The 14633-nt window shown below is 24.5% G+C and overlaps 2 protein-coding genes across 3 annotated transcripts; one reads left to right on the top strand and one right to left on the bottom strand.

Moving 5' to 3' along the window:
• Positions 1-4429: 4429 nt before the first annotated feature.
• On the top strand, positions 4430-6139 carry LOC123259454 (transmembrane protein 216-like). Of its 2 annotated transcripts, none has more exons than XM_044719998.1 (2): positions 4430-5178; positions 5812-6139. In XM_044719998.1, exon 1 carries the CDS (start codon positions 4729-4731, stop codon positions 5155-5157), a length of 429 nt encoding a protein of 142 aa, XP_044575933.1. In that variant the 5' UTR covers positions 4430-4728; the 3' UTR covers positions 5158-5178; positions 5812-6139. The 2 variants fall into 2 exon arrangements, with proteins under 2 accessions (XP_044575933.1, XP_044575932.1); XM_044719997.1 differs by having other exon boundaries at positions 4430-5161; positions 5810-6138.
• A 1598-nt stretch (positions 6140-7737) lies between these two features.
• LOC123259436 (adenosine 3'-phospho 5'-phosphosulfate transporter 1) lies at positions 7738-13056 on the bottom strand. Its single transcript, XM_044719971.1, has 8 exons — positions 12732-13056; positions 12454-12662; positions 10371-10582; positions 10067-10291; positions 9663-9813; positions 9364-9575; positions 8790-8915; positions 7738-8549 (listed from the first exon to the last, which is right to left on the bottom strand). The coding sequence occupies exons 1-8, from the start codon at positions 12761-12763 to the stop codon at positions 8382-8384; spliced, it is 1335 nt and encodes a 444-aa protein (XP_044575906.1). The 5' UTR covers positions 12764-13056; the 3' UTR covers positions 7738-8381.
• Between the last annotated feature and the right edge of the window lie 1577 nt (positions 13057-14633).

The following is a 14633-nucleotide window of genomic DNA, read 5'->3' as shown; positions in this document are numbered from 1 at the left end:
TCTCGATGAGTGTAATGTCGGGGTGAGCTTATATCTTTAAAAATGTCAATAGTTCACAAGATATTTGTTAAAATGCCTTGTACTTTCTTAACTATTGATGTTTTTAAAGATATAAGCTCATCCCGATGTTACACTCATCAAGAGCTTTCATTTGAGCACCCACATGCATTTTGATATATTTTTCATATATACATTTATATAATATATATAAATATATGAAAAATTGATGTGGGTACTCAAATGAAAGGTCTCGATGAGTGTAACATCGGGATGAGCTGATATCTTTAAGAATGTCAAGAGTTCATAAGATACAAGGTAATTCCTTAATCATGTATCTAGAGATAGAGAATTTTTGAATGCAGCCCAAATACTCATCATCATAAATTGATTATCGGTGAGAATGATATGAAATCTTGAAAATGCACAAATTCAAATCAAGACCTTATCAATGACACTAAATGTCTCTGAAAAAAAAACGATTTTATCAAATAACTGCTTATCCTGGGCACCAAATTTTCTTATTCTCTTAATAATATATATTAAATTTTTTTTTTCAAATACAATCTCAAAATTAAATGACGTAATTTGATTTTGATGAACATGAATTATCTAATTTCGATTAATGGGATATTTATACTTTTAATTGCCAGACATTTATCTGTTTTATGATTGAGGATTTATGTGGGTAGACAAATGCGTCTTAAATCTCTACACATGTATAATATTTAATTTAATTGAACGGACAGAAGGTCCTGATGTGAATTTCATTATAATAAGTCGTAACTCTGGGTATAACTTCCATAATAATGAAAAGTAACGGTTCTTTGAACTGAAGAAGTTATTTAAGAATTCCATCCATGAGGTTATCAGCCTTAAATTTCATATGTAAGCTGGTTTTGCGATGGTTCGTTAGCGTTTAAATATATTCATTATTATTATTTAACAGTTCGATAGACTTAAGTCTACAGACTTATACCACATAAATGTAAATCTATATATTTTTATTTTTATTTTTATTATTTTGGGTATTTTTCGTGTCCGCTGCGTGATTTCATCGAAATCGTTCCTCGGTCTTCACTTATACTTATTAATTATTATCGTTCTATTCAGCTTCTAGGCTTCCAGCTACTGATGTCATGTCTCTTCTGATTAACCTTCAAATAAAAAAACGTAATTGTTTTTTCTTAGAAACCGAACGTGGGTTAGAAATAAAGCATGCAGTAGATAAATATCTGTGTCCTACTTATTTTATTATGTCGAAATATTTATAATTTATTATTTTAGTAATTTAACTTCTCGAAAATTCTAGAGACTTGTTTATTAATTTTCACTTTTATCTTCAGTTGTATGACCGAGATTTGGTTGTTTGTTTAAATTATTATTCATACATTAATATGAGCTATTTCCATTTTCCTGCAAACGTCATTTGATTTCTTACCACGATTTTTTTTTTATTCTGAAATTTAGAGACATTTAATAATTTTATATCAAATTATAGCAATAAAAAAATTAGAAAAAAAAATTGCACATAGCAGAAATTGTAAAAAATTATATGTAAAATAATTTATTTATTAAATAAAATGCAAACTAAAGTTAGAATTTTTGTATGAAAATTGAATTAACTGACATCTTAAAATTTTAGTAATTTTTTTTTTGAAAAATTCTTTTAAAAAAAATTAAAAAAAAAATTTCACATGTAGAAAAATTAAAAAATCACACGTGCAATTTTTTAAAAATAATTTTTTAGTCTTCATTTAATTAATAAAAGAAAAATCAAAAATTGTTGAACGTCCGCTAACTTTGGATAATACTAAAGTTAGCTGACGTTTTTAATTTTTTGATTCTTTTTCATTTATTTAATTAGAACTAAAAAATATTTTTAAAAAATTGCACTTACCGATTTTTTAATTTTTCATGAGTGAAAATTTTTTATGGTTTTTTTAAAAAAAAAAAATTCTAAAACTTTTTCTATTTCGGCTAACTTAATTTTCATTACCTTTAGTATCATCAATTTTGGCCACTTTTTAATTCTTTTTTTAAAAACGAATTTGTTTTAAAAAATTATTAAAAATAAATTGCATTTTTAATTTTTAAAAATTTCTACATGTTAATTTTTTGTCTAAATTTTTTTTGCCATAATTTACTAGTTAAAAAAATTCTTAAAATTATTAAATATCTGCTAAATTAATTTTCATATTTAAGTGTCATTATTACCTTACCATATTTACTTAATATATTAATAATAATAAATTTATTGGCAAGATATTGCGATCTACGTACGCTGAAGAGATACAGTATCATCTTAAGTTAATGACTGGTTAATTGAATTTTTTTTTATCTTAATAATTATTAATAGAACAAGGAAAAATAATCAGATAAGTGGTATCAAAAGTGCTTGACAAATTTATTTTTAATCCTTTGTTGACACTTGAGGGCGTTTCACGGATAAAAATGATAAAGTTAGGTTTTAATTTTAATTAATTATCATCCAGGTACCAATAATAGATTTTAAATTTAAATTAATGACAATTTGTTCTTCAAATTTTCTAACAGCTACTTGTTGATCAAAATTTTCTAAATATAATTTTCTACATAAAATTTTTTTTTTTTAATTTCTTAAACCTATCTTCTCTTTACAATTGCTATTTATTGTATATAATAATTACTAAACATTCTACACATGAAAATGTAACATATTATTGTAAATTGCCGAGGGCGTTTCTTTACAAATAAATAAAAAAATAAATAATGAGTTTTATTAAATAATTATTTAAATTTATTATTATTACTATCACCAAAATAACCATAAAATTTTTTATAATACTAAAGTTAGCGGACGTTTTTAATTTTTTTTTAATAATTAAATTAGAACAAAAAAATATTTTTTTAAAATTACACTTACAGTTTTTGAAGATTTTTACAAGTGAATTTTTTTTTTATTTTTTTTTAGTCATTTTTTCAATAAAAAAAAAATTCTAAAAATTTTTAAATATCGGATACTTTAATTTATGAAAATAAAGTTAGCTGACATTTCAAAATTTTTATAAATTTTTTATTGAAAAAATTTCAATTAAATAATTAAAAAAAAAAAATTTTACATTTAAAAAACTTGAAAAACTATAAGTGCAATTTTTTAGAAATATCCTTTTAATTTTAATTTAATTAATAAAAAAAATCAAAAATTTTTAGACGCTTAAGTTCAGATGAAAATAAAGTTAGCCGACATCTGAAAATTTTTATGATTTTTTTTATTGAAGAATCATTACAAAAAAATTTTTTTCATTTGTTAAAAACTTGAAAAACTATAAGTGCAATTTTTTAGAAATATTCTTTTAATTTTAATTTAGTTAATAAAAAAAATCAAAAATTTTTAGACGTCTAAGTTCAGATGAAAATAAAGTTAGCTGACATTTGAAAATTTTAATGATTTTTTTTATTGAAGAATTATTACAAAAAAATAAAAAAAAAATTTTTTTTCATTTTTTAAAAACTTCAAAAACTATAAGTGCAATTTTTTAAAAATATCCTTTTAATTTTAATTTAATTAATAAAAAAAATCAAAAATTTTTAGACGCCTAAGTTCAGATGAAAATAAAGTTAGCCGACATCTGAAAATTTTTATGATTTTTTTTTATTGAAGAATTATTACAAAAAAATAAAAAAAAATTTTTTCATTGTTAAAAACTTGAAAAACTAAAAGTGCAATTTTAAAAAAATATTTTTTAGTTCAAATTTAATAAATTAAGCAAAATAAAAAAATTAAAAATGTCGGCTAGCTTTATTGTTATTAAGTTCAGTGCCATCTTAATTTTCATATTTATTTTTGTAAAATGACATTTTAAAAAAATAAAAAGTTCAAATAAAAGTAAAAACTTCCCGCCATGCGAATGCGCAGTGCGCACAATCACACACCATCAAAGCATGCAAAAGAAGACTTGAATATACATATATACATCTGTGGATTCCCACACGACCCTCTGAATTTTTATGTGTTGACAAATTGGAGGGCAGTCAGTATATCTATTTACGTTTACGTTTATGCATTAACGAGCTCAAGACAGTACACGTCTGAAGTAATTTCTGATTCTTCTCTCTATACTCTATGTACATAACATATAACATATAACCACCACAAACTGCAGAGTTAACTTGACCAGGGGGCTGAAGAGGAGAAGGGAAGGTGGTGGCGGTTACTAGCGTCAGGGAGGAGGTTAAAAATAAACAACAAAAAGGGAAAAGTTGTTTTTAGTAAAACATATTTAAGAAAATACCTAGAATAATTGTCTAGCCAGCACCAACGTAAATATATACTCTAATATTTATTTTTATTGATACTCCTTTTACACTCATATAAATATATCTACGCATATATAGTAATAAATACTTACTTACTATTTATTTATATAATTTTTTAAATTAAAAATGAATTTTTAATATTAATTCGTCAGTTAAATAAAATAAAATAAAATAAAATAGTAAGTAATAATCAACCAGTGAAAGTAAATTAAGTTAAGCGACAATAAATAATGAGTGCAGTGATCTATTACAGACAGTCAAAATATCAGTTGGCTCGGTTGCTTTTACCACCGAGTACTTATTTTAAAAAATAACAACTAACCCCCAGGAGAAGTAAATAATAAGTGAGAAAATACGTGATGGATTTTTTATTCACCAGTGACTGCTTAATATCTTCTTATTTGTGAAGAATAAAAATAAGAGTAATTAAGAATGCCGGCTGTTGCTAATTCGTCGCTGACGTACGAAATATTGATGTACCTAAACTCATTTTACTTCGGTATGTTCGCGGTCTGTGAGCTGGGGATGGGACTCTACAAAGCGACGAGTCTTCCAGGATCTAGTTCAAGCACAACCATCACCGAGTTTTCGCTCCTCCTGTTTCTGATTCTCACCGAGGGCGGACGAGTTTACCTGGGTAGAAAGGGGAACCTCACCGAGCGAGGACTCCCCATCTTGCTGGGAATCCTCCTGACGATACCCAGTGCTCTGGCTACTCTCTATTTCCTCGTCTGGCAGAGCTATGTCCTTAAGCTAGAGATGATCCTCTGTAGTATCCAGTTGGTCCTGCTTACTTCTGAACTCATCATCTCCGTCCTGTGCCTTATTGCCATTTTTCGTCCTCCGCTATTTGAAGAATAAATTATTGTCATTATTATTATTCGACAGTCTAATTAACAATTGGTCTCTCCTAATTTTTTAGAGGGTGATTTTTTAATTTTTTGATGTTGCAGTAGTCCAATTATAAATTATTTGAATAATCCAAACCAAGATATTATTCCTGATTAAAAAAAACATTTTTTTTTTAAATTACATTTATAGTTTTTCAAGTTTTTTACGAATGAAATTTTTTTTTTTAATCATTTTTTTTGATAAAAAAAAATTCTGAAAATTTTGAGATGTCATTTCAATGTTAATTTTTTTTATTAATTAAAAATTAGAACTAAAAAACTATTTTTAAAAAATTCCAGGTGTAATTTTTAAAATTTTTTACATGTAAAAATTTTTTTAAATTATTTTTCAATAAAATAAATTATAAAAATTTTCAAATGAACAAATTTGTTTTTTAAAAAAAAAAATAAAAATGGTGAAATTACTGCTAACTTTAATTTCATAAAAAGTATTGATTTTCTAGTCAATCCAATACTTTTTTCTTTATCTCAATACTTTTTTTTATTCAAGGATACTTCTATTAAATATTAAATTATTTTTTAACGTAATAATAAATTTATTTTTTCGTACAAATGGAAGATTCTCTAAAATAGAGTTAAACAATTTGCTAATTAGAACGTCGTTATTTATTATCAATTATATATTCATGCCACTTTATAATCATTATTATTATTATTTATTTATTATCATTATTATTGTAATAATATACGTTTGTAAAACCCCAGCATGTGGCCTGATCAATAATGCATTGTATATATACATATATATGTATACATCATGATGATTCATCGTCCGAAGCTTTTACTTTTATTTTATTTAAAGTTAATGTTTATAAATTTCACAGATTTTTTGTTACAAATCATTCCAAGCATCATCGGATGTTCATTTCAAAATACAAATTTTGGTTTATTGAATCATTTATTTGAGATACCCCATAAGGCAAAAATTATACATTTCTTGAGAGAAAAAAATATTTTTCTACGTTGTTTGCATTAATATTATAAAAAATATCAGCTGTCAATTTTAAAAATTTTTTTGACGAATTAATCACAATAAAAAAATGCTTCTAAAAATTTACACTTATAATTTATAATAAAAAAGTTAGCCGACATTTTTGATTTTTCAATTTTGTTTAATTAATTAAATTAGAACTAAAAAGTATTTTTTAAAAATTGCATTTACAGTTTTTCAAATTTATTACAAATGAAATTTTTTTTTTTATTTTTTTGCAAAAATTTATTCAATAAAAAAAATTTTTTTTTAATTTTTAAATGTCGGCTAACTTTATTTTCATTTATAATTTTTATTAATTTTCACATGTGAAATTTTTTAATGAATTTTTTTTATAATAATTTAATTATTATAAAATTCTAAAAAAATTTTTAATCTCTGTCAACTTCAGTATCATTAAAAAATACTACATTTTTTAGGAGAAGCAAAAAAATATTTTTATACGTTAATTTTACATTAATATTATGAACCAATGAATAATAATAATAATGTTAGCATCCCTATAAAAATGTTGAGCATGAAAAAATTTAATTGTTAATTACTATTATTAATAATAATGATTTAAAGTTGATTGACTTATGGGGTTTCTCACCAAAACAAACTAAATGGTGATAAAGTTAATTTATCAATTTTTCTGCGTCAATTATTCATTATATTTATAAAATAGAGCACAAAATATGTATTGGAACTACAATTAACGAAAATTATAATACATAATCATTTTTAAATTCAAATTAGTGAACTGAGAGCCAATATTAAAGAACATTTTAATTTATCACAATCTAACTTTATGAAAGTAAAATTGCGAAAATTATTGAAATCAAAGTATTCAACAGTAAATATAATGTATTTTTTTATTTGATGATCATTAATTTAAGAATTTAAATCAGTGAAAGAGTCAATATATAATAAAACAACATATTTTCAATTTTAATTCATTAAGCGAATATTGTAAAACTTATTAAAATTCAAGTATTTAACAGTAAATTTAGTTTCTAATTATCTGATAATCAATTATTCTAAAATTAAACTCAGTGAAATCACATCAAACAATAAAACAATAATTTAATTTAATTTTTTTAAACTAATACTGCAAAAATGATTAAAATTTAAGTATTTTGCATTGAACTGAAGTTTTTTTTACTCAGAAGAAGTTTTTTTGAAAAAAAAATTAAAAGAAACTTATTTTTGGAATTTTAAAATTGAATGTTTATTCGAAAAACCCCATAAGTCACTGACTTATGGGGTTTCTCAATTAAACGAGATTTGTAGGCTTTGAACACGTATTTAATATTTTTTACTGGTATACGTGAGGGAAAATTTTAAAAACCGAAAAATGCAATAATCCCGATTTCGAAAAAAATATGACTTATGGAGTTTCTCAAATAAACGATTCAATTAAATACATTAGAGTAGAAATTGTTATTATTATTATTGTTATTATTAATTTATTATTTATCTTTTGGTTTTATTTAATTAATTTATTTATTTGTGTGCAAGTGTAATATATCGTCGAATAAACTATGAGTTATTAATCAATAACATTAATATTCCATTTTATTGAAATGAATTTACATAACTTAATATAGCTGGTTTGATTTTTATTTAAAAAATAAAAAATATTATTTGATATTAATGATTAATGATTAGTGATAAATGATCAATTATCATATTATTGTATCTACTTTACAAACATGTCATGTGCATGTTATTTTTTAATTCATTATCAATTGGCTAATAAAAATCATTTTAAATAAAATTTAATGCCTAAATTGCGAATCAACTCTGCTTATTCCTATCTTCAATCATTCTGCACGATTGTTCTGCTTAGTAGGCGCCTTTTTTTTTTTTTTTTTTTTTTTTTATAAATAAATAGAAATAGAAAATAAATTTATAAAATTTGTACATTATTTTCAGCTAAAAAATATATTTTAAAAAAAACTAGATAAACAGGTAATCTATGTTTTTTAAAGGACTAAGTACGTTTTTATAAAATACCATTGATTGAATATTCTATTATTGTCAGCTTAATTTAAATAAACTCCGTAAATAATACAGAGAATTTTCAATTAAGCAAAAGCTTGATTAAATTATAAAAATATTTCTGTTGCTGTTAACTATTAGTTAATTTAATGAAAAATAATTTATACTATACTGAATATTATTATTAATTTTATTAATAATTAATCTTTGATATTTATATTCTCAGCTCGATGTTTTTTCAACGCTCGCAGCCTGTTGCGGCAATAATTCCGTAAAAATATTGAACCGAAGACTATAAATATTCCAATAATTCCGAATATCGTTATTTGATGTTGATATATCAGACAGGACAACAAAATAGCGAGGCCCTATAATAATAAAAAAAAATAAGATTTATTAAAGATTTATTAGATACGTGGAAAAAAAAATTTTAGATAATAGATAATAGCAAATATAATCCAGATTATACTAAATGATTTTTGGATTATACTCAGTGTAATCTCCGATTTTACTCAGTAATTATTTTGGTTATACCCCGTAAGATTACACTAGATATAATCTAGTGTCATTTTGTTCTTTCCGTGTAAAATATAAAAAAAATAAATTACCTGGCGTATTGTCATGATAATTGAAAATGTAACAGCTCCAAATTGCGCTATTGTATAAAATAAAAATAATTGTCCGGTCGCGGAACATATTGATATGAGTAGACAGTCTATCAGAAAAGATGGGAACTGAAAAAAATATAATAATTAATAATTTTAAATTTTAAATTAAAATTAATCAGTTGAAAATAAAATTGCAAGTGGCTAATTAATTATCTTGAGTTAATATTAATATTGACATTTTTACAGAGCGCAATTAATTTTTAATTAATTAATTAATTAATTAATAATAATAATAATAATAATAATTTCGATATTTATTTTTTTCTAAGGACTGGTTTTTATAATACTTTATATTTTTTAGTTTTATTGGCTGTCCAGTCTAATATAACAATTTTTTCTTTAATTGGGCCGTCTGAATTATTTTTTCGAAATATTACGAAAAATTAGAAAGAAAATTGTTGTATTAGAGTGGAGAGCCAATAACACTAAAAAATATAAAATAATAATAATAATAATAATAATAATAATAATAATAATAATAAAACATAATTAATAAAAATTAAGAGTGGAATACCTTGATAAGAAAATAGAGAGAATGTGTAAATCCAGATTGCTGGAGTAATGACGTTGCTGTAAGTAAACAGGAAAATAAATTAACTCCACACATCATTTGAATACTAGTTGGTCCATATTCTTTAGAAACTGCTTCTTGCCAATTGCTTGTAAAACTGTCGAGTACCATGTAACCGGCAAGTAAAATTACACCTGATATAGTTGTTACTTTATCTGCAAATAATTTATTATATACCTAAATTATAATTTGCGCTTGATTTTATTAAGAAGAAAATGATACAGTAATGAAGATAAAGCTACCATTAACTGTTTCGGTGCTTCCAAGCATGAACAGCGTCATACCGAGGGAAATCAAACCGGCTGTCACGTATTCGTAGTACTCATATGTTTTACGAGATACTAATTTTCCCATTATCATCACGGGAATTATCTTAGAAGCTTTCGCTAATACCTAGTCCAAAATTATTAATTAATTTAAATAATACTAAAGTTGGCCGACGTTTTTATTTTTTTTTTCATTAATTAAATTACAATAAAATATTTTTAAAAAATTGCACTTGTAATTTTTCAAGTTTTTTACAAATGAAATTTTTTAATAATTTTTCAATGAAAAAATATTTCTAAAAATTTTTAAATGTCGGCTCAATTAATTTTCATTGAATTTATTTATTTTTCATAGACAGTATTTTTGAATTATTTTTTACCTGAGTAGGAAAACTAACAAACTTAAGTGCCTCATATTGACACCAGCTGCTTAAAATATTAGACAAAGAACAATAAGAATATTTGTACAGTGGCGTTATATGACGTGGCTGCTTTCTGATAATTAAATACAAGCCCGATATTGTAAAAGCGAGAATTCTATTTACAAATACTAAGAATTGCGAATCTTTAAAGTGTTCTTTTTCGCCAATTGAATTAACATATTCCTGAAAATATATTATTATTATTAATATTATAAATTTGAAGTTCAAAAAAAAATTTAATCGTAAAAAATTAAGACTTTACTTGAGTCATTATTTTTTCCTGAAAGTATCCCCATGTCAAATAACTTATTTGTAAACCTGAAAAACAATATAATAATAAAAATGTTTCATTTTTAATGAAACGCTGCTCTTGACTAGCTTTTGGCGCAGGAATGTAATCAGTTGTATCAAATAGGCCGGATTCTCCGCCGCCTGAAATACATCTATGGACTAGTTTTGATATAACTCCAGTTCCTGAAACAATAATCATTAAAATGAATTATCATAATTAATTAAGCAGATATTCGATCATTTTTGAAATTTTTGTAACAGTTAAATTATGGCAAAATAAACTAGAAAAAAAAAATTAGGAAAACGGTTGACCCTAAAGGCCATCTCTGTAACTTCCCGCTAACTCCATACCTAAACGCTCAACATTTCACTTATTTTGTTTTTGAGCTTTTCGAGCTCAGACGTACAATTTCTGTGTTATTTTGAGTTCTCCGAGCTCAAAGAGATAGCTTCTTTATGCATTTGAACTCTTCGAGTTCAAAAGTCTTATAGAAGTTTGATAAAACACTATTTTTTGAATTTTCAAACCGCAATAACTTTTGAATGAATGAACCGATTTTTACGCAGTTTTTGAATCCTCATAACGGATTTTTAAGTTTAAATCGATCGAACAAGAAATTTCAAAATAATTCCAAAAAAACACTTTTTTTGAAATTTTTCGTTTTCGATAACTCTCGAACGAATCAACCGATTTTGACGGGACTGGTGGCAATCGACGTAGTTTTTCAAACTCAAGAGCGGAATAGTTTTTGGAATTGATCGGTGCAACCGTTGAGAAGTTATTCCAAAAAAACGATTTTTTGAAAATTTTATTTTTGAGATTTCTCAAAATCTAGCTAACCGAATTGATTCAAATTTTCACGAAATTTAATGGCAATGATACTCTTTGGATCGCCACCTATTTCGATCCGATCGGTGAAGCCGTTCAAAAGTTATAAGAAGTTTACATACATACACACATACATACAGCCGCACGGAAACCATCGCGGGAATAGTCAGGAAAGCTTCCGGTTACCTTAAAACGTCGAGATCTGATAAAAACTCATTTTTCGCAAAACGGGGTGAAACCAATAACTTCCCGAATTTTGAAAATCTTCGATTTTCTTAGCGGAAAGTTAAAAATTGACATTTAGAAATTTAAAAAAATTAAATATGTCATTTTTAAAAAATAATTTTTTAGAATAAATTTGCTTGTTAAAAAAAAATTAAAAAATTGTCAAGTGACAGCTAAATTTAATCTCATAAATAAATGACATTGAAATTAGCAGACACTTGAAAATTTTTTGACTTTTTTTTTAATAATAAAATAGGTCTAGAACATTATTTATAAAGAATTGCACTTATAATTTTTTAGACTCTAAAAATAGAATTTTTTAAATAAATTTTTCTTTAGAAATTTTCAGATATTTCTCAATTTCAGTATCATAAAAGTAATAAAAATTTATTACGATAATAAAATTAGCCGACGTTTAGCAATTTTTTGTTTTTTTCATCAATTAAATTACAAGTAAAAAAATACTTCACGCATAATTTTTAAAATTTTTTACATGTAAAATTTTTTAATTCAATTTTTTTGTAAGTTTTTTCAATGCAAAAAAATACAAAAATTTTGAGACTTTTTTTGAACAATAAAATAGGTCTAGAAAATTATTTATTAAAAATTGCACTTATAATTATTTAGAGCATGTAAAGATGGAATTTTTTGAATAAATTTTTCTTGAAAAATTAATTTACCAGATACTCAATAATTTTAAGAATTTTTGTAACAAAAAAATTATAGCAAAAAAAAAATTAGAAAAAAAAATTGACAAGTAGAAAATTTTAAAAATTAAACAATGCAATTTTAAAAAAATATTTTTTTGGAATAAATTTGTTTGTTCAAAAAAATTAAAAAATGGTCGTGACAGCTAACTTAAGTGTCATAATTTTTTTTTGTTAAACATTTTCTGAAAATTATCAATTGTTTCTCAATTTCAGTATCATAATAATAATAATAATAATAATAATAATAATAATAATAATATAAACTAGTTAAAATATAATATAATAATTACCAGCTCTCTGCAGGTACTTGCTGTGCCTAACATATTTATACACTAAATATCCAGGTAATAAAATAGTTGTGTATCCTAACAAATTAAGACTCAACCTGATAATCCAATTGTATGAACCGGAATTCAGTAACTCGTGTTGATTCTCAGTTAATGATTTAACTATTTGTGTCGTGCCATAAATTACTCCTATTGACAGCACTACAAGGACACTGCAACAAGTAATAAATTATTAAAACTAAATAAAATAAATATGTTTGTAATAAAAAATATATACGTACCATATTATTATATTTCCTACATAATTTCCCATAGTTACAACTCTGTTATTTAAACTTACTCAATAAATAATAAATAGTGGTAGAACGTATAGAGGTTATTACGTTCATAGAGAATAACGTAATAACTATCTCAAGGCTTCTGTTTATGTTTTAACATTGTTGGCTCATTTGTTATAATTTAAATAATAATTATCTAGCTGTTGAACTACAGTTGACTTGTTAGTTTGTTTGTTGATTAAATATTCCATGAGCGAGATTAAAAATTCGGTGTGGTACACTATTTAGATTTCAGTCACTTGCTTGGAGAAAACTACTATCTCACTGTCGGTATACATTAAACGTCAAACACTATCTGAATAATTTTACCGGCTAATTTTTTCAAGGATAATTTCATATGATAGGTAAGTATTTTTAAATAAAATTATAAAACTGCTGACAGACGTTAGAAATTTTTTAGCAATTAAATTGTTATAAAAGAAATTTAATAAAAATTTCCACATGTGAAAATTAAAACACTAGCAACCTTGCAGTCACTACGTGACTGCAGTGAATTGTGAACTATAAATAAATAAAATTTTGTTTTATTAAATAATGACTTTTATTAAATTGCACTGTATTTTCTTAACTATTGACTTTTTTAAAGATATAAGCTCATCTCGATGTTACACTTGTCAAGAGCTTTCATTTGAGTACCCACATGCATTTTTGATATATTTTTCATATATACATATACATAATATATATAAAATATATAAATATATGAAAAATTGATGTCGGTACTCAAATGAAAGGTCTCCGTGAGTATAATGTCAGAGTGAGCTTATATCTTTAAAAATGTCAATAATTCACAAGATACAAGCTCATTTCTTAATTATTGACATTTTTAAAGATATAAGCTCATCCCGATGTTACACTCATCAAGAGCTTTCGTTTGAGTACCCACATGCATTTTTGATATATTTTTCATATATACATATATATATAAAATATATAAATATATGAAAAATTGATGTGGGTACTCAAATGGAAGGTCTTGATGAGTGTAACATCGGAATGGGCTTATATCTTTAAAAATGTCAATAATTCACAAGATACAAGCTCATTTCTTAATTATTGATAATTTCAAAGATATAAGATCATCCCGGTGTTACACTCATCAAGAGCTTTCATTTGAGTATACTCACATGCATTTTGATATATTTTTCATATATACATATATATAATATACATAAATATATGAAAAATTGATGTGGGTACTCAAATGAAAGGTCTTGATGAATGTAACGTCGGGATGAGCTTATATCTTTAAAAATGTCAGTAGTCCACACGATACAAGGTCATTTCTTATTTATTGATATTTTTAAAGATATAAGATCATCCCGATGTTACACTCATCAAGAGCTTTCATTTAAGTACCCACATGCATTTTTGATATATTTTTCATATATACATATATATAAAATATATAAATATATGAAACATTGATGTGGGTACTCAAATGGAAGGTCTTGATGAGTGTAACATCGGAATGAGCTTATATCTTTAAAAATGTCAATAATTCACAAGATACAAGCTCCTTTCTTAATTATTGATAATTTCAAAGATATAAGATCATCCCGATGTTACACTCATCAAGAGCTTTCATTTGAGTATACCCACATGCATTTTGATTTATTTTTCATATATACATATATATAATATACATAGATATATGAAACATTGATGTGGGTACTCAAATGGAAGGTCTTGATGAGTGTAACATCGGAATGAGCTTATATCTTTAAAAATGTCAATAATTCACAAGATACAAGCTCCTTTCTTAATTATTGATAATTTCAAAGATATAAGATCATCCCGATGTTACACTCATCAAGAGCTTTCATTTGAGTATACCCACATGCA

Source organism: Cotesia glomerata, linkage group LG2 (assembly GCF_020080835.1).
Source record: "Cotesia glomerata isolate CgM1 linkage group LG2, MPM_Cglom_v2.3, whole genome shotgun sequence".
Taxonomy (NCBI): Eukaryota; Metazoa; Arthropoda; class Insecta; order Hymenoptera; family Braconidae; genus Cotesia; species Cotesia glomerata.
Note: the sequence above shows the minus strand (reverse complement) of the source record. Positions and strands in the feature narration are given on the sequence as shown.